The 24,120-nt window shown below is 39.3% G+C and overlaps 1 protein-coding gene across 7 annotated transcripts in view; it reads right to left on the bottom strand.

Moving 5' to 3' along the window:
- TSHZ2 (teashirt zinc finger homeobox 2) overlaps window positions 1–24,120 on the bottom strand; it is a 241,459-nt gene that overhangs the window by 138,474 nt on the left and 78,865 nt on the right. For 3 of the 7 annotated variants that reach the window (XR_013930837.1, XR_013930838.1, XM_080405238.1), the window contains exon 1: window positions 11,993–22,178. The exons of 1 other annotated variant lie outside the window; for it this stretch is intronic. Coding sequence is in view for 4 of the 6 variants with exons in the window: in XM_080405238.1 (XP_080261364.1) it covers window positions 11,993–12,038 (46 nt within the window). In the remaining 2 variants the exon portion in view is untranslated. Of the gene's footprint in view, window positions 1–11,992; window positions 22,180–24,120 lie in introns of those variants that run through there. 3 more of the 7 variants (XM_080405240.1, XM_080405239.1, XM_080405241.1) reach the window with 1 other exon arrangement.

Raw genomic sequence — 24,120 nt, 5'->3', positions numbered from 1 at the left:
AGACCTTGACCTAGGAAGGAATGGAGTTTAATTGGTAACACACAACCTGTAACTCCTGCTGCCTGGGGGAAAAATTCACCCAGGAAGGAAGTTATTTGGTATAGAACTATACTTCTAGTAATACTGCTACCTATTAAAATGCAGTGAGAGTCAGAAGAAAATGCATGTGCAGGGTCCCTAAGTTAACCAGGTATTCCCCCCCTAAAAATTATTGTGAAACCTTGAAATTCTTCCATGTAATCTTTCTTACTAGCTCTGCTACAGTGCTTCGACAGCACTGTATATACAGTATAAAAACCCATGATTGGTTTAGAAGGCAATAGTGGTACAATATTTCCTAAGGGTTAGAAAAGTTACCCTGTGTGTGAAATAATGTTGAAAGCTGAGTATCACACTTGGATGTTTTGAACTTGAGGGGAATATTTTACTCTGCAATTGCTCAAAGAAACAGGTATAATTTGTTTTATAATACTTTATGTCCCCCCACCAAACAGGAGTGTTAGTGCTATATGGAGAGTTATCTGAAATGGTATGCATATGGTGCCTTTGTAATTTGGTATTCTGTGCAATAAAGAATTCATTGTCAGGATTTTAACTATTGTCTAAGGCATTGGACAATAAAGGAGTATGGTGAGCTGGCACAAGATAACCATTCAGAATTGCATGAAATACAGAAAGTAAATACTTTTTTTTTTTTTTCCAATCCACGTAGCATTTGCCTCACACACTAGTTACCCATAAAAATTTAACATTTATTTCCCTTACAGTAGTCTCTGCCATGTAAAGGTTACCTGTATACCGTGCAGATAGTGATGTGCTATTGCATTTGTGATAAGGCGGTATATGATAAGCTAACAGCAGACTATCTGTATGCATAACTCCTTAGCTAAATGACAGTGTAATGAACCCTCATGTTCACTATCTGCAAGGCTAGAGCCTTCCTCGGGCCAGTATATACATTTGAGATGCTGATCCCTTCTTAGCCAGGGAGCTTTAAACTTCACTGAGCTCATCAGTTGTCCAGTTGGACCAAGCACAGTCTTAGCTGTCTGAGGCAAACAGTTAATCACATTACCCGACCACTAATATTAAAATTGGGAAGTGACAAAAAATAAAGCAACATTTAGATTTGCTGTGTGGAAACGTGTTCAGATTAAATTTAATTTGGATAGTCAGAAAATAGGGGCACCTGTCAGTTTCTAGGTAACACAGGGATTTTTTTCTAGCATCACTTACTACCTTTGGGAAAAAAAGCGCCTTTCTGAAGCCAAAAAACCTGACAAGGTGTAACTCATACAATGCATTGTGCTGCATTACGATGGCTTACATTGGTTCATGTCTTGTCATATGACAATATAACATGACACAAAACTGCATGTACATTGCATTGGAGATTTATAAAACAAAGCTTCCTTTGCTCAGAAGTAGAAGGGCTGTATTGTGAACTGCTTGCCTAGGAGGAGCAGCCGTTTCTGAGCCATGCACATGCTCTATAAAATATGCACATCCAGCCCTCAACATGAGCACAAACTAATAGGATCGGAGAAGCAGAACTTTTCATTCCGGCAGGATTTCAGAACTGGAACTTTGTAACCCTGCGCTTTGATTTTGTTTTTTAATTAATTGCAGGAACATGGAAAATGCAAAACAGAAACACAGGGTAGAAAAGTAGAGAAAAAAAGAGGTAAAGATAAAAGACAGAAGAAAATTAATTGTTAATTATTTATTAGACGGTTCATTTGCTCACACCTACATTACTGTGTTGGTGTTTTAACCCACTGTGCTCATTCCTCAAGCTTGACCTCAGCCACATTGTTAGTTGAATTCCTTTTCTTTTGTCACTTCTCATTAATTTAATCAGCTTTTTTTTTAAAAAAATGGTGTAAGATAGGAACTATATGTAACGTTGCGAATAATTCTTAAGGGATGATCCTTTCCTTAGCCTAAGTTTTGGTAAATAAACTCACAAGCACAGCAACTGTTCTATGTACTCTTTCAAAAGGAGATGCGACATATTTTGAGGCCCTGTCCTCTGAAGGACATAAGGTTGCCCTTCCCAAACAGTTTATAGGGCATTGAGGAATATTCCAGCCTCATTCCTCCACTAACAAACACACTTGCTCCTTTAATAACAATTCTTCCAGATAAATTAATCTGCTACTGGTGAGACCTGAACCTCATACCTACTAGGAGAATAAGTCTCTAAGTATAACATGCACATGCAGAGGAAGAAGACACTAGCATTTATTTAATATATGATAACTGTAGCATTAAAGACAACTACAGTATATCATGACACCTTCTAAAGCATGGCTTGAAAAATATAATCACTGCAGCCTATATAACTTCAGGATTTGCCTCTGCAAGTGTTTCAATAACTGGCTATTTCACTTAGAACTTGTTTTTCTTTTTTTTTGGCATGGTACTTGCAGAAAAGGAGAAAAGAATATGAAAAAGATTTTTTTCTGGTTCCTCTACTTTGGAAATTAATTTACTTACTTTCTTCTAGCCTTCTAAAAGAAAAAAAGATTTTTTTTCTCCTTTCAGCTTAATACCTCTTGCAGATTTACTCTGACACATTTAACGTGCAGTAAGTTGTCTACCATGAGACCCTTGGTTCCTAAGACAGCATTTATTTTAGCTACAAAAAGGTGCAAAGCAGCTAGGATTTTTATAAATGTAAAATAATTTCAGCAGTCTGACACAGGAAAGGTAGGTCAATTCATGCTTAGTACTTTTGTAATTTTTTTTTAACTACTGAAGTGTAATCATATTCTGGAGTGGGTGTTATCATCTAGGATCAGTGAAACCATAGCATAGTTACATTAACTATAAAAAGGGAGAAAACCTATTCCATTTCTCAACATACAGAAGAAAAATATCAAAAAGCTTTTCTTTGATCTCTTTGCCAAATAAAGTACTATTCTAGCATTTGACATATGACTGCAGTGACCCTGAGATATGCCTCCTGTACATTACCTTTACTTTGTTTCAGCCAAGCCAAAACTGGTAACAGAACTCCATCATTTACACTTAGCTTCTTTTAAACCATTTTTCACATTTAGTCCCTGATAGAAAAGGAACGTGTCTGTTTCCTACAGGTGATTTATTACATAGTTTCTAAGCAAAACACTTTTATCTGAAAGTATAGGTCAGACAAAGGAATAATGCAATCAGAGACACTTGCAGAAACATTATAAATACTGTACTATATACAGCAGAAGTCCTGCACTGTCAAAACCGACTAGCTGCTCACAAGCACTGAAGTTCATTGTCTTCTGGTGAAACAAAAATTCCGGTTAAACTAGAAAAGGAATACCTTTTAGGCTCAGGTGTTTTTTTGGGGGGTTGTTCAGGGGGTTTTTTTGGCAGTAGTCACCTTTTGAGTCCCAAGAGGCTGTAATAGAGAAGATATTTTTATTGCCTTGCTGTAAAGAATTTTATGCTACTTTGCCAAGTGGTTCTGTAGAATTACTCTGTGGTAGGTAACAGGAATGGTGGCAAGTCACTCTGCATCTTTCATTTAGAAAGGTGTAACACAGCCACTGCTGTTCCTTGCATGCTCTGTCATTGTCCTACTGGGTACCCCCAGTTTCAATGCATTTCTCCTCCTAACAAGCCTGGGCAGATATAGAAGTCCTATTATTCCTGTCCTGAAGAAAGCAAAGAAAGACACAGGGAGGGCTGAGTGACATGTCCTATGTCACGCAGGAAGCCTACTGTTTTTTGAATACATACAGTATTTTGAAGTGTGAAGCTCATATGCTCTAGTCATTAGGCCATCTTTCCTCTCTGGGTTAAGAAATGCATATACTGAAACAATACCATGAAACCTAAACATAGAAACCTACCAAAGTATAACTCATGTAGAAGAGCCAAGTTTTTCAAGAAGGAAGGATAAACTGTCCTGTTACGCGGAATTAAAGTTTGCTAGAGCAGCACAGTACAAGGCCTTCAATAACATGAAAGCACCCTTGAAATTCAGGTTGAATCTGAAGTAATACGTAATAATTTCTAATGATCAAAATGGGGTTTATATGCCTGATCTTTCTACCACCTCCTCAGTCAGAACTCCCTTTTTCTTTGCTTGGAGGATGTCAAGCTCTGCTGCTACTGTAACCCACTCACTGATGTGTGCATTTGTAAGAGCCTGCCTTCCTGTTTCACAGCTCTCTTTTTGACTCTACTTTTAGTCCACACTCAGCACATCGGTGAGCCCAAATGTTCATCAATCCTATCATTGAATTTCTTTGGTTTTCACTTGCTTTTTCTCTAACTTCATTATAAGTAAATACATACATATATATATATATATATTTATGTCCATGTGCAACAGAAAAAGACAGAAAATGAGTTTGTGTATGTTTGTAAAAGAAGGCAATTCATCTCAGTTCAGTTGTTCCCAGAGAAAAGCAGACTTCACTAGTTTATTTCACTAGTATATTTATATATATTCTATCCTGTTTTAACCATGGAAGAGCACCAGGTCGCCTCAGTGCACTGCACTCTTACTGAGCATTGAAGGCAGGACTGAGGGAAAGCAAAAGGGAGATGGGGCCAGCGGAGTGGAGAAGGCTGAGCTCACTGCTTTCTCAGATCACAAGAAGAGGAGTGGAGGTAGGAAGAGGAAAAGGAAGAGTGAAAACTTCTTGGACAAATGTGGAGCAGCCTCCAGAGTTCAGACCTTCTCCAGGTTGAATGGGATTGACAGTCATCTGCTTTTCATCAAAATATCTTGATGTCGTTATTGCTTTTGGTTGTAAATCAATAAAGTAGAGCATAATGACAGTTCAACAATTTTTCTCCTGGTAAAATGACCTATACTGATCTACATACCTTGAGAAATCAGTTTAAAATGGGGAGGAACATGAACTTCCTATTTTACAGGAAAATATAAGCATAAGCTTTCACCTTGCGTATGGTGTTTGGATACTGTAGTGACAGCTGCCAGTGAGCTGATGGATAAAATTTCTGAGATAAGACCTTGCTTCTCTTCCCAGGCAGGATGGTGAGCAGATGCTGAACAGAACAATGGAAAATAAGCCCTAGACAAGCGCCTGGACGGAAGGGGGCGAGGGTTCTCCTTACAACTGCTGACTGGAAAGGGAATAAGGAAGATGCTGAATGTTTCAATGCTTCAGCAAAGACATAAACCAAAACCGACTGAAATTCAGAAGTGCTAAAGAAATGGCAAGGCAATGTTCAATACATTATGACCTTTCCTGCTATTTTCAAAATTGCAATCCTAGGGAAAAAATTAAAAAAAGGAAGCCCACCCTCACCACATGGCTCAAAATGTTATTAAAAGCAATGAATTCTTTTTTATTGTTATGTTTAATTTTTTTTTGAGTACCATTTGGAGCAGAGACAGCATAGAGGATGCCTCCCTTAAACTGAAGATAAGTTAGTTATTTGAAAAGAACCAATTTATCTCATTCATTCTTTTACGTGCTCACTTATATTTATTTATATGCATACTTCTTTGAATTTCATTTTTATTTTTTACTGTGTGCAGTAACTGTTAATGATCATATACAGTCATGAGAATTAAAATAGAATCCTGCATTTCACTTGAACGCCAGAGCAGCACACACAGGATGCAGCATATATAAATAACAAAGACCTTGCATAATCACATACTCTATATCCTCTCTTACTAGAATATAAAAGCAAGCCGTAACCTATGACAAAACTTAATACAAATAAGATATGAAATAAATAAAATGCACAATGCTAGACCTCAATTTGAACTATTCAGACTTCATCAAAACATATTGGAAAATGTGTGATAGGACAGGGAAAATCTTTGCATATAAATTATAGCTATGAAAGGATTTGCTGCTGCAAACAAGTGTAAAGATGAAACTTCCCAAAAAACTTATATCAAGCATAAGATACTGTAAATAATAATTTACATTTAAATAGCACCTTCAATTCAGGAGGATCTTGGAGCATTTTGCTAACCACGAGTGAAATGCTGTGATGGGTAGATGGTGCAAACAATATTTGCAGCACTATTTTGCTTATACATCACAGTATAAGTAAAGTAGCTGTGAGGGGAAAGAAGCTTCTGACCTCTATGTGTACTACATTTATATTAGCTAGCATGGGTACAAAAAGCTGAGGCTAAGAGAGGACAGGCACAGATACAAAGTAGCTAGAACATACAAATAGGCAATGCATAAAGTAATACACAGCCAATGGCAGTGTCAGCCTGAGACCAGGCCCCCAAATTAGGGGTGCTGATGTGTATTTGCATATGTGCCTATGAACCACACACATTTTCCTAGATAGATTCCAATTATTTGGACTTCAGTGATGACTTATAATAAACCAGCAAAGATGAATTGGTCCTTACTCAAACAAAAATCCAATGAGCCGAAAAAGCATTTTTTTTTTTCCTCCACCATGGGATTTGACCAAGACTCATGCTGCAGAATCATAAGAGAGCAAGGAAAGTTTGGCTGAGGACACCAGTAGAAAACCTCCCTTTCCTCAATCAGAGTGTGGGAGGGCCTGTGCTTGGCTACCTACAGGAAAGGAAAGGGGAACTAAAAGAACTCTTGGCTTCAAATCTGAAAAAGCACCAGAAAACTGCTAAAAATATAATTGCAAATGATATTGTTATACTTACAAACTACCTTTTATTTGACAAGTCTAGCCCTCCTTCCCAAGCAGAAGGCAGCGTTTTCCAATTTTAACAGCAGAGAAATACCACGAAGGGGGAAGCTGGCCATAAGTTATGTCTATCCCAGAATTAGGAATAGGAGCTTCTGCAGAGTCCCAGACACACAGAGTAGGATTTTCATGGGCTGCCCCACCAAAGTCCCAGTTCACCCCTAACCCTGACCAACACAGTTAGCATCACACTGGTGAAATGGTTACCAGGCAGCACAGCAGCAGCACCCCCAGAGCTGATCCATCTCAGTCCAGTGACTTTGATTAAGAGCAGGCTTCAGTATTAAATAGGATATATGTAAACACGGAAAATAGTAAAAACGTTTACAGACTGCAATACAGAAGCTTTGTCAGTGTCAGATACTGCCACCAAGAAGCTCAACAGAAGAACATGGATGGACTGTAGGGAGGCTGATCTCCACAGCAGCTGGCAAGGTCTGATCTGGACATCAGTGCCAAGGTGCTGAAGCTGTGTGGGGGTGTGTTTGTGTGAGAGCCTGTGTGCAGCAGGATGTCAGCTTTATAAACTCTCCTCCAACCTCATTGATACCTTCTAAAGCTTCATATGACTGCTGGAAGGAGATCAAAAGCGCCACTAAAGATTTTATAAAGCCCTGTCAATAAAGGAGGATGTTTTATATTATTTTCCAAGTATCAAAATTATTCATTTAGATATGTTTTGCAATGTATAAAGATGAAGAATAAAGAAACAATGTGCTGCAACAAAATAAAAAAGGACCACTGATGCTGTTCCTGTACGTTTGACAATGTGATTTGTTTTCTGCCAGACCAGTGCCCCATTCTGTATTGTATATCATGAAGCACAGAGGAGCTCATGGATACAGATAGTTTACTTCAATGACCTTAATGTATTTATGAACGACATAGGAATAACACAGCATTACAATTAAAAAGTAAGAGAAATGTACAGTTAAAATAGACACTGAAACTACTTATAGAAAGAAATCAGCTGTTTTACAATGGAATACTAGCACTTTGCTGGTAAGAACAGATTACAAACTAAGAAATGATAGCAGTAATCCATCCTTTATGTTTATATTTTAGGAATACCCAACCCTGAGGGTTTAGCATGCAGGCTGAAACAAATTACTCTGATCACCAATATCAAGGTGTCAAGCTTAGATATTATATGTCAATCATTCTGTGACAAAGATAAAAGTGAACAAGACGCATTTCATAGTTACACAGAGAGGGAACATGGATTATATATTTAGTGTCTTTTTTTCCCAATATACCTATCAGCACTTCTAAGTTGTTTTAGCAAGGAACTTGAAACATAATCGTTTCAAGACAAATAACAGAGAGACTCTAAACAATGATGGAAGTCTCCCTAACTGTAGATTCTCCTCAAAAAACATTGAGTCAAGCCAATACCAATGGACTTTATGAAACTATGAATTGCATCTCCGCTGAGAGTGCCCTACTACCCAGACAAATCAATTGACTTGATCTTTACATCTGCCCTACAGAGTTTAAGCAAAAAGGGAGAACGAGAGAGCAAGTGAGAGAAAAATATCATCTCAGATGCTTTCTCATAGAGAGAGGGAGTGTCTTGGAAAGAGAGTTTCCTAGACACCTGGGATACAAACCAGCTTTACACTGAACTCTGATTTCCCTGTGCATTAGCAATGACAGGAATGAATGTGTCTAGTCCTTGGGGAACACAATGAGGCCAATATACGAACCCTTTGTGGGCTTAGGAAGGACACGCTGGCTAAACCTTCAGCTGCTGGTAGCTCTGGGGTTGCACAGCAGCACAACTTCCCATCTTCTCCCACACCCTTGGGCTCAGGCTTCTAAAATCCATGTCAGCTGCACATTTGGCATCTGAGAGCTTTCTTGGATCTCACCCACTGGACTAGATCCTCAGCTGGTTTCCCTGCTCCTTGAACTTTTGCCAAGGGTTTAACCTAAATGTGAATCCAAGTGAGCCGGCTAGCTTAGAAAGAAAGAATCAAGATATATGATCGCTGCTCCCAGAAATATAAAAAAATATTTACAGAATTGTACAAACATCCTATTCTCATTAAGTCCTCTGCAGCTTTTCTGAAGACCCATTCCAAATATAACTGTACAGTATATACTACCGAAGAAAAAATGTAAATACATGCACAAACTTTTATTCAATCTCTGGAGGAACAAATGTACGTATTGATGAATTCCCCTCTTTCCCCTCTACAGTTTAAATCATTTTCTCTGGTTGACAGAAATTAAATAAAGATCAAAGGGCAGAAGACTATCATGCATCATATTATAATTCCTCCTAATTTTAAAGATTCATCCTTGGAAAACTGTATTCGGCACCAGATTAAAACAGAGCATGCACGACAGATCCCGTAGCACATTTGGATGCAACAACTTATATTAAAGATCCCAAATTTTACTGATTTTTTAAAAAAAACTGGTAATTTTATTGATACAAATAGTCCAGAATCTTCCCAACAAAACAAGATTTCTATGGCCTCGGTTTGTGTAGTTCTTGGCTGTCCTGCTATTGCTGAGGAATCTGCTATGAACAAAACATCCTCTGCAATACCTACATATTGCTAGCCAAACAGAAAATTACGCAATTCCAAAAATAAGATATTTACCTGCAGGACTGTGTTCCAACTAGTTTAAAGGTTGTATAAATATTAAGCTTAGGTTTGTTCAGACAATGTTGGGCACACTTTTTTTTAAGAAGTCTGTAATTAGGGGATAACTGCTGACAGTCTAAATAAACCTCCAAGTACCACCAGCCGGATGACTGCAGGGACATTCTTTTCTACATACAAAATTCGATAAAAGCAATGGATTTTAAAAGCAATCAGGTGATGATGAAACATGAAAAACATCTCTGATCAAGCTGCTACAGGGGCCACAGTGGTTCAGAAACATACCTTTGACTTGCAAGCCAGCCTATACAAATAGTATCTACATAACCACATTTCCCCACTGCGCCCTTCTGAAAGGCACCTGCACACTAGTATGGACTTCCCGAGGGTTTGTGAAAGAGACGGGAGCTGAGCCAGGCTTTGGCTGTGACATGGAGTGGTGATGATGGCCAGTGAGCTGCTGAGGCTGACCAAGGCAGAGTGATTCCAGCCCCAAAGACTTCTTCAGTCTGGGGTTGAAGCCCCTTTTCATTTCAGTCTCTGTCTCCCATGAGAGTAAATTATACCTTGGTCCTGTTTAATTCCCCATTAACCTAATGAAGCCTTTGCTGTGCACATTGGTCTACATGTTGTGATCCCTAACTGTTCCTTACACATTCAAAGTAAAACTAGTGGTAGGATTGGCTGAGCAAAGACTACAGTACTTAGTCTCAAGAAATAGCTGTGCTGAAATGAGGTATTTAACCAGATCTCACTATTGTAAGCACCTGGCCAGGAGGCAAAATCCTATCTCTGCAAACAGCAATTCTTTCAAAGCAAAACCACACTGGCAATAATTTAACTTTTTTTCTTTTTGAACTGAAAGTCTTGGATACAAACTTTACTGCAAATATCCTAAAATGTGAAGTTGATATCTGTTGCCAGCTGTAGTTTCCCCTGAGATTTGTGTGTCTATGGCATGTCATCCATTTTTCTTATCTGCCAATGGACCCACAGGAAATATTTCCAGGTAAGCTTTCAACCATAGACAAACCTGAGTGTTACAGAAGTAGTACAGGTGTAGTCTGCTGAGAATGACAGGGACAGACTCTGTCACCCCACAGAAAGAAATGTCAACAGAACCATATACATGACTTTGAGGCCTGATTTTATATTCTGCTTCCTTCATGTAGCTGCTGAAAACAGGGATAACTGTTTTGCACCAGGGATATGACATTTAAAGCATTTTTGACCCAATCTCCTTCACACAGGAAAGCACATATAATATAGTCCAACATTTTATTTCTAAAATAAAATGTCAGGCAAAAATTACTGTCTTAACCTAGTAAAAATGTTTAGAATCTGCTGGATAAATATATGTGTGTGTGTGTGTATGTATGTATAGTTATGTACATCCATGTGGACACATGCTATGCAATTCCCATGCCAGGAAAGAACGATACTGTGTTTGGTGATGATAAGAATGATATAATGGCATTTAACACATTGGTAAGAGTGTACAAACAAACTTATATGGCAACACATGTAGGAACTTCATCATCCAATTGAACAGTATTATCACTTACTTACATATGTTAAGTCATTAGGTCTCCATTTGATTTTTTCTGATCTCACTAATTTCAGGGGAAATTCTCCACAGAGGCAAAAATTGGCATAAATCAATACATATCTATGTAAATACATGCAACTGCTATAAATTAATTAAACTGTAAAGCATAAGGCAGAATGGTCATTTTTCATAACCATAGCAGTTACAGTCTTTGTATCGCAGCTGCAGGAAGAAACAGGCTAAAAGCAGAACATCTTATGCAAGACATGATGCATTCAAGGTGTTACAAGATGGTTCTATCTTAAAGAGCTCAAAACCTCAATAGGAGATATTAAAAAGTAGAAATTGAAAACACGTAGAAATCAGATAACTTTCCAAAGGTCACTCACATATCCTATGGCACATCTGGGAACTGAACAGACTTCCCTAAGAGGACTACAATTATGAGATGGATTCTGCTTTTATCCAGCACAGCTGGCTTCTCCGTGTCTTTACATGGACATGCTTGGTGGCAGAAGAGTGGGAGATGATTTCCTCCCTTCCTCACATAGCCTGTGAAAGAGACTGTCAAAATTCCTTTATCTGTTTTTTTTTCTGTATTGTCTTTCCCAAAGGCATGCAGGAAAACGCATCACTCCAAGGAGAGCCCAGAGGAGAAAGTTCATGCCCTGGGTCATCTCTCTAAACCAGATTCACACCACACTTACACATTTGACGTTGAATCCCTTGATTATTAATGCAGCCAGATTTGTCTACTTAGTTGGCCTTCAGTTTTGTAAGTCACTGAGCCTCACACTGGGATTTCATACAGCCACAGATTCTCAAAGAAGTAACAACTGAAATGGCTAACCAGCATTACCCTTTAACACGTGCAGCCAAGTTCTGTGCAATACCCTTGCAATCCCCAGCCTCTCTGCATTATACAAATTATAATTTGGCTGTATGATAGAGCTCCTGCAGAAATAAGCATGCTAAGTAATGTGTAGTACGAGCATACAGAGCTAACCTAAGGAGACCACAAAACACAAGAGAAAAAGAAACACTTTTCTCTCTCAGTTTCTTTTTGTTGTTAAAACTTTTGTTTTGCATCTCTTGCAATCCCCCCCCCCCCCCCCAATAAACACACAGTCTTATTTTTGGTTTCATGTACCTGAAGTAGGAGGACAATTTGATGTAATAGGCAGTGTGAGAAGCATTCTTTACCATAAGAAGAAAAAAAGATTCAGCTCAGATCCCCAAACAGAGCCTGCCTAGGTGGTGCTGGAATAAAGATACTATGCTGCTTTTCCTGAATGTCCTTATGCAAACAGGATGTTGTAAATGTCTCTTTTTTGAAAAAGGGCCTTGTATCTGGTCTTAGTTCTGCCCTTTGATTTATTAGGAGCTTCAGCTGCAGACCAAATAGGTTTTCCTGTCTCTGCTAGCTCCTATTCCAGTCTTAAGTCATTGTGCTTTAAGACATGCTCCTTAAAGTACAAACTCTGTTACAGTGCCCTAAATAATATGTGATGCGAATAAGTGCTGTTAAAGGAGTTTCCTGTTTTGGTTTCCTTATTGGCACTCCAAGCTGAGCTAAAATCTCCAAAGGCCGTACTTAGTATGCAGATACTGAAACCAAACCAAAAAAGGATTCCTGCATTTGTTGTGCTGTAGCTTTAAATGCCCCTGGCAGAAACTTCATTTCTCTCCCTTTCTCCCTTTCGATCCTTCCCCCTCTCTCTCTCTCTCTTTTTGATGTTTCTTCTTTCTCTCAGCCTGTCATTGACAGTAAGTGCAATCACATTACACACAGCTTTCTTTGGAAAGCCCCCTTTTTAATGATCTGGCAGTCTGTAGACACTGACTGCTTCCAGAAAAAATTTCAATCCCTCTTCCCACAGCTTCCTCAAGCTCCAATGATAAATGACACCTGTCATTCTGTCACAGACAAACGGCACAGATGGGAGCGTCAGTGATATATGGCTCACCAGAACAGGAAATCAAGTTTGTTGGTTTTTTGGTTGGAGTTTTTTTTAAACAGAAAAGAGCTGACCAGTACATTGTCATGAGGCTGTTCCAGGGGGCCTTGCCCAGAGGAGGAAGGGAGGCAGGCGCAGTGGAACTAGTAGGTTTTAAGTAGCAAGCTGCAGTTTAAAGACTAAGGGACTGCAGCTGTCTGAATGGCTTTGCAGTTTAAGGCTCGAAGTACGTCTAAACGGCAACCCAAAGGTGCAGTTGCAACTCTTCCAGACATACCTGTACTAATCTCACAATAGCAATCCACCTCCGGCAGCATCTGCTTCAGACAGGCACCTGGGCTCCTGCGGCCCTGCTCCTGCCTGGCCTAGGAAATCAGCTTGGACAACTTTGCATGAGCTGCAGTCAGAGTTCGGATTTGACATATCCACAATTACATTTGATTTAATTTCTCTCAGTAATGGAACTGAACCAAAATCCTGGCTTCTCAAGAACACTTGAGAAATGGGGAAATTTAATTCTGAACCCTTTTTCTGTCAGACAGGTCTTTCTTAAGCTTCTTTTAAAATCATACATGTTTTCACAAGGACTTTTTTGCAGGCAAATCACTTCGGCTGCCTAAGCCATGCAGCCACTTTTTCATTGCCTAGCAGGCAGACAACAAGCCCAGAGCTCAGACAAAAACTGTGCAAAACCTTTTACCCTGTGATGCCCTTCTTGATAAGAGAATTAAGTCCTGCCACTCTCCTTTTACAGAGCAGCTGGAGAGAAAAAGGGAGCCCAACTGGTCATTGGGTAATTAAACAATATTTAGCAGTCATGAGAAAGGCAAATCTCCCTGGGACTACACATGGAGTAATGAAAGCAGGACTTTGCACACAGACAGGACAAGTCTTTTCTAATCCCTAAGTGGGGACATTTTTACAAATAACTACTACCACTACCGTGAGTGTAAAATCCATTCCTGCTCTTCACAGCCAACTGTTGGACGCTCCCTTTCTGTGTGACTGTGTTACAAAGCCTTTTCCGGATTTTGTTACAGAGCACACACAATGCCATCATCTCCCGAGACAAAGATAAAGCAAACGAACCATTCTTCCGTCCTTAGTCACAGAACTTGTCCTTATTTACAGAATCATCTCTCATGGGTAAACACAGCTCCATGGAATTAAGGTAGCAAAATTAGACCCAAAGAAAAATTCTGGCTTGTCTTTCTGCCCATGCTGGAAATGCAAGGATACATTTATAGTGTTCCCCGGAATTCAGCTGTAGGGTTTCTGAAAAGATTAACGAATGTCATGTGACAAAAGCTCCACATGCTACAATGAAAATATATCCCTTGAGGCTGCATTTTCAAAAGGAGCTGGGTGATAATGCTGCCTTTCCTGCACATTTATTGAATTTGATGCATACAGTTGTGTGTACAAAAAACTAATCAGGAGTCCAAAGTGACGTGAAATACAACTAAGTATGCAGGCAAAGTTAACAAAAGAAATTTCATCACATTTTAGATGCTGATTATCAGCAGCAATAGCCTAGGGAGAACTTTGGAGCAAATTCCTCAGATTTTCCAACACTATCTAGGCTACTATAAGTGCTCCAGTATGGTTTCATGCTCTACATTAAGTCAATGTGATGAAATGTATAAAATGAACTGAATGATGGCTAACCCTAGAACATGGACAGCTCAGGATTATACATATTCAAGGCATTAATATCAAGCCTTTCATCATCCATCAATGGTAGCCCACATAGATCACAGAAAATTTTCATTGCATAGACAGATTTTTGTCTTTCTATAAATTAAGAATAGGTTTCTTATGGAAAGTAGAAAGGTAGTAATCATCAGGCAGCTCAACCTATCAAGTCCACCTATGATGTCAGTGAGTTTGAGATGCAAAACCCAATCTAAGGATATAGGAGAAATGATCCCACCAAAGAGTAGTGATTGAAGATGAGATGTAGTGAAATTACTTGGCCAACAGATACATGCTATTCCAACTGGAAGAAATGAAGAGTGTAGTGGAAGTCCAATGTGCCATTGTCAAATTTCAATAAAGATCAAGCTCTGTGTTAGTTTGAAAGCATATTTTTATATCTCTCTACCATGACAAATGGTGTAGCAACACAAGCCCCTGTATAAAAGGTGAGATGGAGCAGAGAACAACATGCGGTTGTGCCTGTACAGTGCAGAACCAAACACTTCAAGCACTAATGATGCAACCTCTCAGCAAACCAACAGTGACAGAGACTAGTGCTGCTTGTGTGTCCTTCGCTCTTAATTGCAGATCCATTTTATACCATGATGACAAATGCACTGGAACCACAGATACAAACAACAGTAAACTGCAAGAAATGTAAAGTGTCCTAACCGACACTCTACATGGGATCATCTATTGTTCGTCCCTCAGTCTGACCACGTTCTGCAGCCTGCTCATTCTGGTTCAGGAGAAGAAACATGACCTCATAGCAAAACTTGGACTTAGACTGAATTGGAGCGCCTGGGGCAAAGTTTCTTTTCTTATTCTATTTCCTGAGGATACAGCTGAGTGAGACTTTCTGGCTTCCACAGTCACTTCTCAGTTTGAAACAGATGCAGTTTTTCACTAAGAAAGATAACTCGCAAGTAGAATTTCCGCTGCTATCCTTCTCCATTAGGAGAGAAAATTAAAATATCCTTCAGGAGAGAATACATAGCAGTTCTGTAAATTTAACAAGGGGTTTCTGCAAGCACTGAAGGATATCCTGAAAACATACTACAGAACAGAACATTAGAAAAAAAGAATAACTAGGATAATGCCAAGAAAAAAACATTCTGTAATGTCAATATTGTTGCATCAGGATAGATCTAGCCAAGTATATTTTAAGCTTTGATCAAAACTGTGAATCTGTTGAGGCAGAATTATAACCCCATGTAGCAAAAGTCTGAAATTTGTAATGACAATTAAAAAATATTATGTTCCGGAGAAACCAAAAACCAAACAGAAATCCTGAGCCAGTAGATAAAATTCACCAAACCAAGCAAGTGAGAGACGATCAGGTGGAGCCTTAAAACAGAAGATGAAACAAACCCAAAAGGCAGTCCTGGTTAAAAAGAAGATTTTTAAAAGCACTTGGGGAATTTAGATGCCTATTTGCCATTGAGTTTTTGTGAGAATTTAATGTCAGATTGCTCTTTTCACCTTTGAGAATCTCAAGTACTGGAGTCACTTGAGAAAAACAGGACAACAGCAAACTGAGCATGCTGCAGGGTTAAATTTCCACAATGCGCTAGAGATGCTGACAGACAAGCCAATGGGCCAACTGGGAAAGAACTGGGACCTGCACCAAAAATGTACTTGTCAAGTAGTTGCAGATTTTTTTTTAGCTGTTCTGGGATAAAATTGACGTGTTTTGACTGATGAATCATGAGCAAAGATTGCCCAGTGTGCTCAGTTTGAAATACCAGCTTCTACCTGTGTGTGCTGGAACACTCTGTTCTCTCCTCTGAGCATTTCTTTGGCAAATCTGTTCTTGAAGTAACAGCTAAGCACAAATCCTTCAGGGTGCAATCCTGTTCCTCTCCAACCCAACAGGGATTATACCACTGAATCCAGCTGGGAGCAGTAGCAAGCTATTAATAAGGAGACTTCACATATATCAAAATTTTGCAAAATAGTCATTTCTTCACATGTCCCTTGCAGCATATTGGGACAAAGACATTTAGTGAAATGTGTTTGCTGTCATCCATTACACCTGCCAGCATGTGACATTAGCTATCAAAATAGATGACAAACTGCATGAACGTGGGGTGCCTGGTCTCTCCTTCTGTTGTTCCCAGACCTCTTTATCCCAACTAACTGTGCTCTCTTCTTCCTTCCCCTTCAATCTCTGACTTTAAGCTGCTGTGGACTATGACAGTGATAACTTCAAGTTTCATCAGACTGAAGATGATGGTGGCAGCTGCATGGGCTTTCAGGCTCCTCCTTATCCCAGTTAGCGTCATCCTTTTTTATTATTTTACAGAACCCATAAATGCCCATACATAACTGCTGGCATTAGGGCCTTACATTTCTGTTCCTCCTAGAAATTACAGGAGGACAGAACAACTCACACAGATCATCCTGTTTTAAATTTCAAGTAGCGTTTAACCTCTTCTGTTGGCTGTATTCACAACCTAGTTAGTGCCTGCCAGGCCTTTTAGCATTCACTAATGTTCGAGGTACTAGCAAAATTGCTAAAAAATAACACTTTTTGGTTTTTTCTTCCTTTCTCTTTAATGCCTTATCTCAGGGCCTCCTGCCTTTGGTATCATTTCCTTGAGGCCTTTCTGATTAATATGGTTTTAAATTCATCTTAATTGCAGGATGAGAATGCAGAAACATACTGTGGGGTCTGACTTCTGTTGGAGAGGTTTTTCTGGCTCCTGTTCAGGAAAAAGCACACAGGCGTGTTCTGTTCGTCTAAGCAAGCATCCTAATGGGATCATTCAAACCTCAGTGAGTTCCTCAAGTGAACACTGAACCTCAGTAGACTTTTAAGCTTGGTAAAGTCCAGTCTCCTCATGTTCACAAATACACAAGGAATTAGGTAGCTCCAACTGTAGGTAGCTAACTACCTCAGCTCCTTGTTCTGTTGAATGAATACATATATTTGTGAATTTTACTAAACCTAATGGCTAAACAAAAGCAATCAGATGGCAAGTATCCAATCAAAAATATTTTATAAGTATAAAAAGCATTGTGTCATGTCAGCAGAGGATCCCACAGAAGTAACACAATGTGATGTGACACTACTCAAGCAATGTAATATAACATGGCACCACCAAGTAAGCAAAAAAAAGCCCAAACATTTTATTTTAGCTGAGATGCTCATTAATGTCCAATGTCTGATCTGAATGTTTTTTGACGGACTTAAGTGGAGTGAATTTGGCTGATGTCATGGGTTTAATAGCTATTTGAATTATCCCAATCTTCTAGCAGCTCACTAAATTTTTAATCTTTTCTGTTCACTATGAGGACAAAAAAAGTGTCTCTTCTAAAATAATGGCCTAACATGCTGTCATTGCACACTCTAAATGCTACAGGATTTGGGCCAGACCTCTCTAATATATGTCACTCAATGGTACATTTTTTAAAGCTTTGTGAAATTTTGAACAGCCATGAGAGAAGTGGAAAACTATCCCCTAGTCCCTGTGCCTCGGAGTAACCTGTGGCAAACAGCTACAACAGAGTAACACAGATGCTCCTCAGCTAAAAGCAGGTTTGAGGGATTAGAGACGCAATGCACTGATACCTACAGATGTGATTACAGCACTTGCAGCACTGGGGACCACAGAGTGAAAGAGATCATTTCAGGATGCATTTCAAGGGCCACAGGGATTTCTTTCCAAATCCCAGTTTCCCCAACCTTCTGGGAGCAGCCCTCTGCCAGGCTTTACAAGACATGGCCCCAGACCTAGCAGGAGAAAATAATGAAATATGAGGGTGGAAGGAGGAGGCGGCAAACTTCTGGCTTTCTGTGAAATGTCCAGTAGACTCCAGCATGAAGTGCTAGCTCAGCCCTCAGTTCGTATCAGCATTACATCCAGTAGGTTCTGGCATGTAACGCTTGCTCAGCCCTCAGCTCATATCAGCATAAACACTTCATCACAGCTGACACACTGATATGCTAAATGAGTAAGTACGGTGCACAAAGAGGTCACAGAGAAGTTAACTAAAGGGATTATAAGGGACAGTCAACACACTTCAAAAAGAAAAAACCTGATAGGTGCAGAAAACATGGTAAATGAGCCCGAAGAATGCAAACCCTCCGCCGTGCACTCCATTACAGCCCTGACAGTCCAGTTCCAAACAGTTAAATATGAAACTGTCAACAAGGGCCTGTCTTAATAACCAAACTTGAGGCCTTTTATCCTGGAAGATTTATGAAGTAATTTTAAAGAGGCCCAAGCAAACATCTGTCAATAAATTGAATGCCGGCTACAGGATTTACAAGCAAGACAAGAATTTCTCATTAAGTGCACATTAGCACTGTGGGGATCATAAATAGTAAGAGGGCAGGATGCTGAGCCTCTCAAGCTGTCATTAAAACACTATCTAAGAACTAATGAGGAAGTGATGGAAGGATACTAATGATCCCTCAGGCTCCTTTCATTCAGCAGTGAAAGAGGAGCATGCAATACAGCGTTTCAGTTTGCCACGACCAAAGGTCTACAGTACAGTAGACAGGTTTTCAGAGAGCCTCCCAGCCCCTGTTGCTCTAAACCCACCAAGCTGCGCACGGGCCCCGAGTGCTCACTGGTGGGGCAGCGAAGACATCACCATGAGCTCTGCCCTCCAAACCGCGTGAAGCTTGGGGTAACAGAAAGTGCAAGTCCTGCACGAGTCCCAGACACTGCTGCAGGCCAGGGGAAGCTGTGTGGGTTATACCAGGTAGACTTGCAGTGGCCTGTAGGTGAAATAGTAGTTTTCATACAGAAAATAACTTGCAAGTGATTATGAGCTTCTACAGTGGAAGGACTAGATTTCTCTTACTGCCCCTGTCTAAGCAGTGACATGAGGCCTAGGGGCAGGACCTCAGCTCTCAGCCTTTCCAAGGAGTGAGGCAAAGGTCTCCAATAACCACTGGAGGGTCGTAGGTGGCTCTGGTTCTCCAGTGCTACTGTTAACATCATCAACAAACAGATCCCTCATAACCTTGGTGGCAAGCTGCACAGAGGGTCACACATTGCCAAGGAGGTGGCCCGATTCCCACCACAACTCCTCCTTCTTCCAAAGTGGAGGCAGTGCCTCTACTCAACCCTCAGCCCATTTCGGAGAATAAGGCATTCAGATGGTCCCCTTCTCTCCTGGAGAAAAGCTGGAGCTTCTCTTCTAGTTTCCCATGTATATTTGATGGAGTTTGCATACGCCTAATGGTACACGGGAACCCCTCATTCAGAGGACTGGTGCTTGCTGAGAACCTAGCTGAGCCTGTGACCTTCAGTATGAGCTGTGTTTATCTATTTACACACAGAAACAGGCATGTGCAAGACTATGCCACTAATAGGGCCAACCTATGACATAGAGATATTAATCTGAGGTCTTACTGTCATGTTCAGCTGATAAATATCCGATCCTGTATATAAAGTGCAGGAATTCCACAAGCTGAGAGGATGGATGGCTCAATAGCTCAATAGTCAGGGAACTCATTTGGGATGCGGGAAACCTGAGTGTCAGTTCCTGTTCTTCTGAATTCAGAACGTGGACTTGATGTTGATTCTATCACACTCCTTATGACTGCACCTCCATCACATTTCTGGCTCTTCTATATGCCCCTCCCCTTCCTTTCTGTGTGTTTGTGACCAGAAGCTGACACAATTTTCCTGATGACATCTTGGTCAGAAATGACACATTTTTGAGCCTTACTGTCAACAAACCTGTCTACTGATAGGAAGAAAAAAAAATTCTTTTTGATTGCTCTGTTTTCTACCAAGATGGGAATCTTCCCCTTGCTCTGACCCTCTGTAGCACAAGGACCAAAATGACTACTGGGACATAAAAAAACCCATTTGTACCAATAAGAATTATTTTTTTGCGTCTACAGCACATTGGCACTTAAACTATAATGTAGTTACATTTTTTTCTATAATAGATGTTTTTACACACCATTGGTACTGTGGATATATGTCTTTCTGAGACTTTTGTCTGCAGAAATCAAATGAACATAACCAAAGTGCACATTAGGAGAAAGATATTATATTAATGAGTAGTAGCACATATCAACAAGTTACTAGTCAGTTAAAAAACTCATTCAAAAGGAATATTGTAGTTAAAACCTTTAAACATGCAGCTTTTTAAATGAGTTTGTCCATAAACAGTAATTGTTAATAACTTGTATTTAATAGACAGTTCTTCAAACAAAATTAACTCATAAAAAGACAGACTTTAACTTTTCCAGTAAAAGATAGTAAAGACAAATACGTTTCAGTGTATTCAGCAGTTACACGAACATTCATACTCCAGGCCAGTTTCCTCCCAACACTGGAAATTTAATGCAATCTAGGGAATTAAATAACCTGTGTATAAAGCATTCAAAACTGAGCCTTTCATTAAAACAACAGCTACAAATACCTGAAATAAATAAGCGGCAAATGTTACAAGCTATATCCAATGAGTCATTTTTTCATCTATATTATTCTCTGTAACTCGGGCTATATTCAGATGGGCTGGTTTCCAATACTTTCATTAACACTGAATCAACCAATAGGATCAATGATTTTAACTACTAGTCAGTGCAAGTCAGGATAGAAATTTCAACCAATCTAATTAGTCCTTATGATGTTATGGCAAGTATGGAAATGTATAATTACAGTGTAATTACATAGGCACTGTAAATTCAGTAAGTTGCAAATTCAAAGCTAAATTTCAAAATTAGGTCATTTGAGTTGTTCAAAATAGGCAAAACCTGTTTGCTCATCCCTGATAATTATGCTGTCAACTTCTCCAAAGCCAGGCACCTCTAAGGAGCACCCGGCTGTTTAATCAGACAAGTCACCTGACCTGTGTGAGGATGAAAGTGAACTCCCCAATTATGGACTGATGGTTTCTTCTGAAAACAATCATTTTGGTCTTATATGGTGTATAAGACTATTAGACAGCACCACTGAGACTGTAGTAGTTGCACGGACTTTTCTCTGTCAGTCTGTCTTTCGACAGAATAGACTTGACTTGTATGTTTATGTAATTCCAAACGCTGCATTAGATGGGACTGTGTGTGGAGATAGACACGTTTTGGCTTGCTTGTGGTCGTGTCACATAAAGTCTGACCACCCTAGATTACCCCAGGTACAGAGGTGTGAACCTGTTGACTGATTATGTCAGTGAGATTAGAAACCAATAACTATCCTTTTGCTGCAGGAATAGTTTGCACTTTAAGTAGCAATCCAAAATCCTGATGTAAGGAAAAGTCCTACTGCAAGGAGAGATCCATTTGTATCAGTGATGCAAAACAAAGGACTTCAAGAACATCTTTAAAAGCTACTGGGCTTAGGAATGGCAAGATGTGGTGGAGCTGTACTTGCATGTGGTAGCTGCTGGCTGAATGTAGGACACATAGGTAAAGCTATATTTTAAAAAGCAATAAGGAAGAGTGTCTATTTTGATCTGTTCCAGTAAGGCCCACCCTGCTCTGAACAGTTTTTTTGTTCAACAAATATTTTATGGGGAAAAACGCCTACAAGCTTCTAAGCACACATCCATCTGCTGACCCAGCTGTGGATGCTAATATACATAATGGAAGAGAAATTTCCTGTTAGAGATTCTTCTGTAAACTGCAGATCTTAATCCTTTGTTTTAGATACTGATTCAACAGTTTTAGTATCAATAATTAAACAAAACAAATTCATTTATTTCACCAAGATCTCAGGCAACAAGTTCTGGATGTAAAATAAAAGGAAGATTTCTTCTTTTTTTTCTTGACCTTTTTAATGGAAAAAAATTGATGCTGTTTTTAGGTAAGGATATTTGCATAAATATGGAAGGAAAGTAAGCTTTAATATTAACTTTACCTCAAGTACAGAAAGGAAAAAAAAATAATATTGATTTGCATTTATACTTTGTACTGTATTTTTATTACTAAAGGGTTTTAAAATGAGTAAATATAGGTTTTACCATTTTGAGCCCTCTTTAACTTTTACAACAGTATAAAGGTGCCCTTAATCCTTACAAGGATCAAATCTTTTCATTTAAACATACACCTGGTTCATGGTAGCTGAACCAAATTTCTAATTATGAAAAGCAGGTCTGGTTTTATATCCAAATTTAGCTGAGTTGAATAAAAAAAAGCCAGGTGTTACCTTACTTCTTTTTACTATATATTAATGTTATCAGACATGCTGACTCATGAAACTGAGGTTATAGCAATTTTAGCTATGCTGAAAAATTAATCTATCATTTGAAGAACGCTGTACTATTTTTTATCTTGTATTTCTCACTCTGAGTCCTCTTATGCTATCTGCATTTCTCAGCCTTGGAAGGTTTTAGTGGTGGGGTGATGAATATCAGACCATCTACTTTTGCTTTCCTGAGCTTCTGAGATGCCTTTTATTGTTTGTGGTAGGTGAAACTTGAAAAATTATAGGGCTGGAGTATACACGTACTCATCTAAACTATCTCCCTGATTTTGCAAGTTGGGCTAAAATTAGTACTTGGGGATTTCAAGCCCTCCCACTTCTGATTAGGCTGAGAACATGATCTTCTGTAGCACTTTAGGTACTTCTGCTTCTGTCATTAACCGAAAACCAGAAGTAAAAGCAATTACATATTATCTTTTCTGAGTAAAAACATAGGGAGCAGGGCTATTCACTGGGCCGTTTCACTGGGAATGGACACAGTTTGTGTCCAAGACAGATGCATGGGTGCCCTCCCCACCCTGGACCCCAAAGCTGCAGTCAGAATTTCATCTTGAAAACTGCTTCTGTGCTGACTTCTTTTTTTCTGATGCACTTCTAGCCCCTTCTTCTGTAGCACAACAATATTAACTCATCTCTAGCTTTCACTCTCAAGAAAAAGAAAGTGCCTACTTTTGGCTCTCACTTCATTACCAACACCTAGCACTGTTGTTTTGCAAAGAAATGGTTGCATTAATAACTTGGGGAGCAGAACAGGTGCACAGGTGTCTGTGTATACATGTGTTTCACTCATCTCTTCCATTCCTTTAGGCTTTAAACATTTCCTTTATCGTATATATCAAGTAAAGTAAGCTTTACTATGAATGTTATATCATTTATTGAGAAGAAGAGATGCAAATTCTGCATGGGCAATAAAAGGGCCTTAGAGGGAGTGTAAATGTAATTTCACCCTTTCAGGGCCTCTTTACATTGCTCCATAGCATAAAGGGCTCTTACTGGCTGTGGTTGTACTTCTGTAATGCGTATCTACCCTCTACCTAAAGTCCAAGTGTATATTTTTGATCTATTTATGCCACAACAAACACCATGAATATTTTTTATTTTTGCTAATGCCTTGCTGGGCTGATGAATAAAATCCCATAGACTCTAATAAACCACAGAAGGATAATTTAGAGTTATGTCCCATGGAAAGCTTCAGTAAATAATAAAAGCATAAATATACCGGCAAGATAATGTTATCCACTGCGGGAGACATTTAGAAATGAGAACCTACATCTGTGCGCGATAACACACATTCAGTTGTGGATCTCTCTTTGCATTCACATATGTGATTGAAGGTACAAATTTAGCGCCTGCTCTATGCACACATCATCATTATGCTCCGGTTTCCACACTATGAAGATTGACTCATATTTGTTAAACCTAGGTGGGTATACTTTCTTTCCTGTATT

The sequence above is a fragment of the Falco punctatus genome (assembly GCF_963210335.1).
Source record: "Falco punctatus genome assembly, chromosome: 10".
Lineage (NCBI taxonomy): Eukaryota > Metazoa > Chordata > Aves > Falconiformes > Falconidae > Falco > Falco punctatus.
This window is presented reverse-complemented; position numbering and strand designations above follow the sequence as displayed.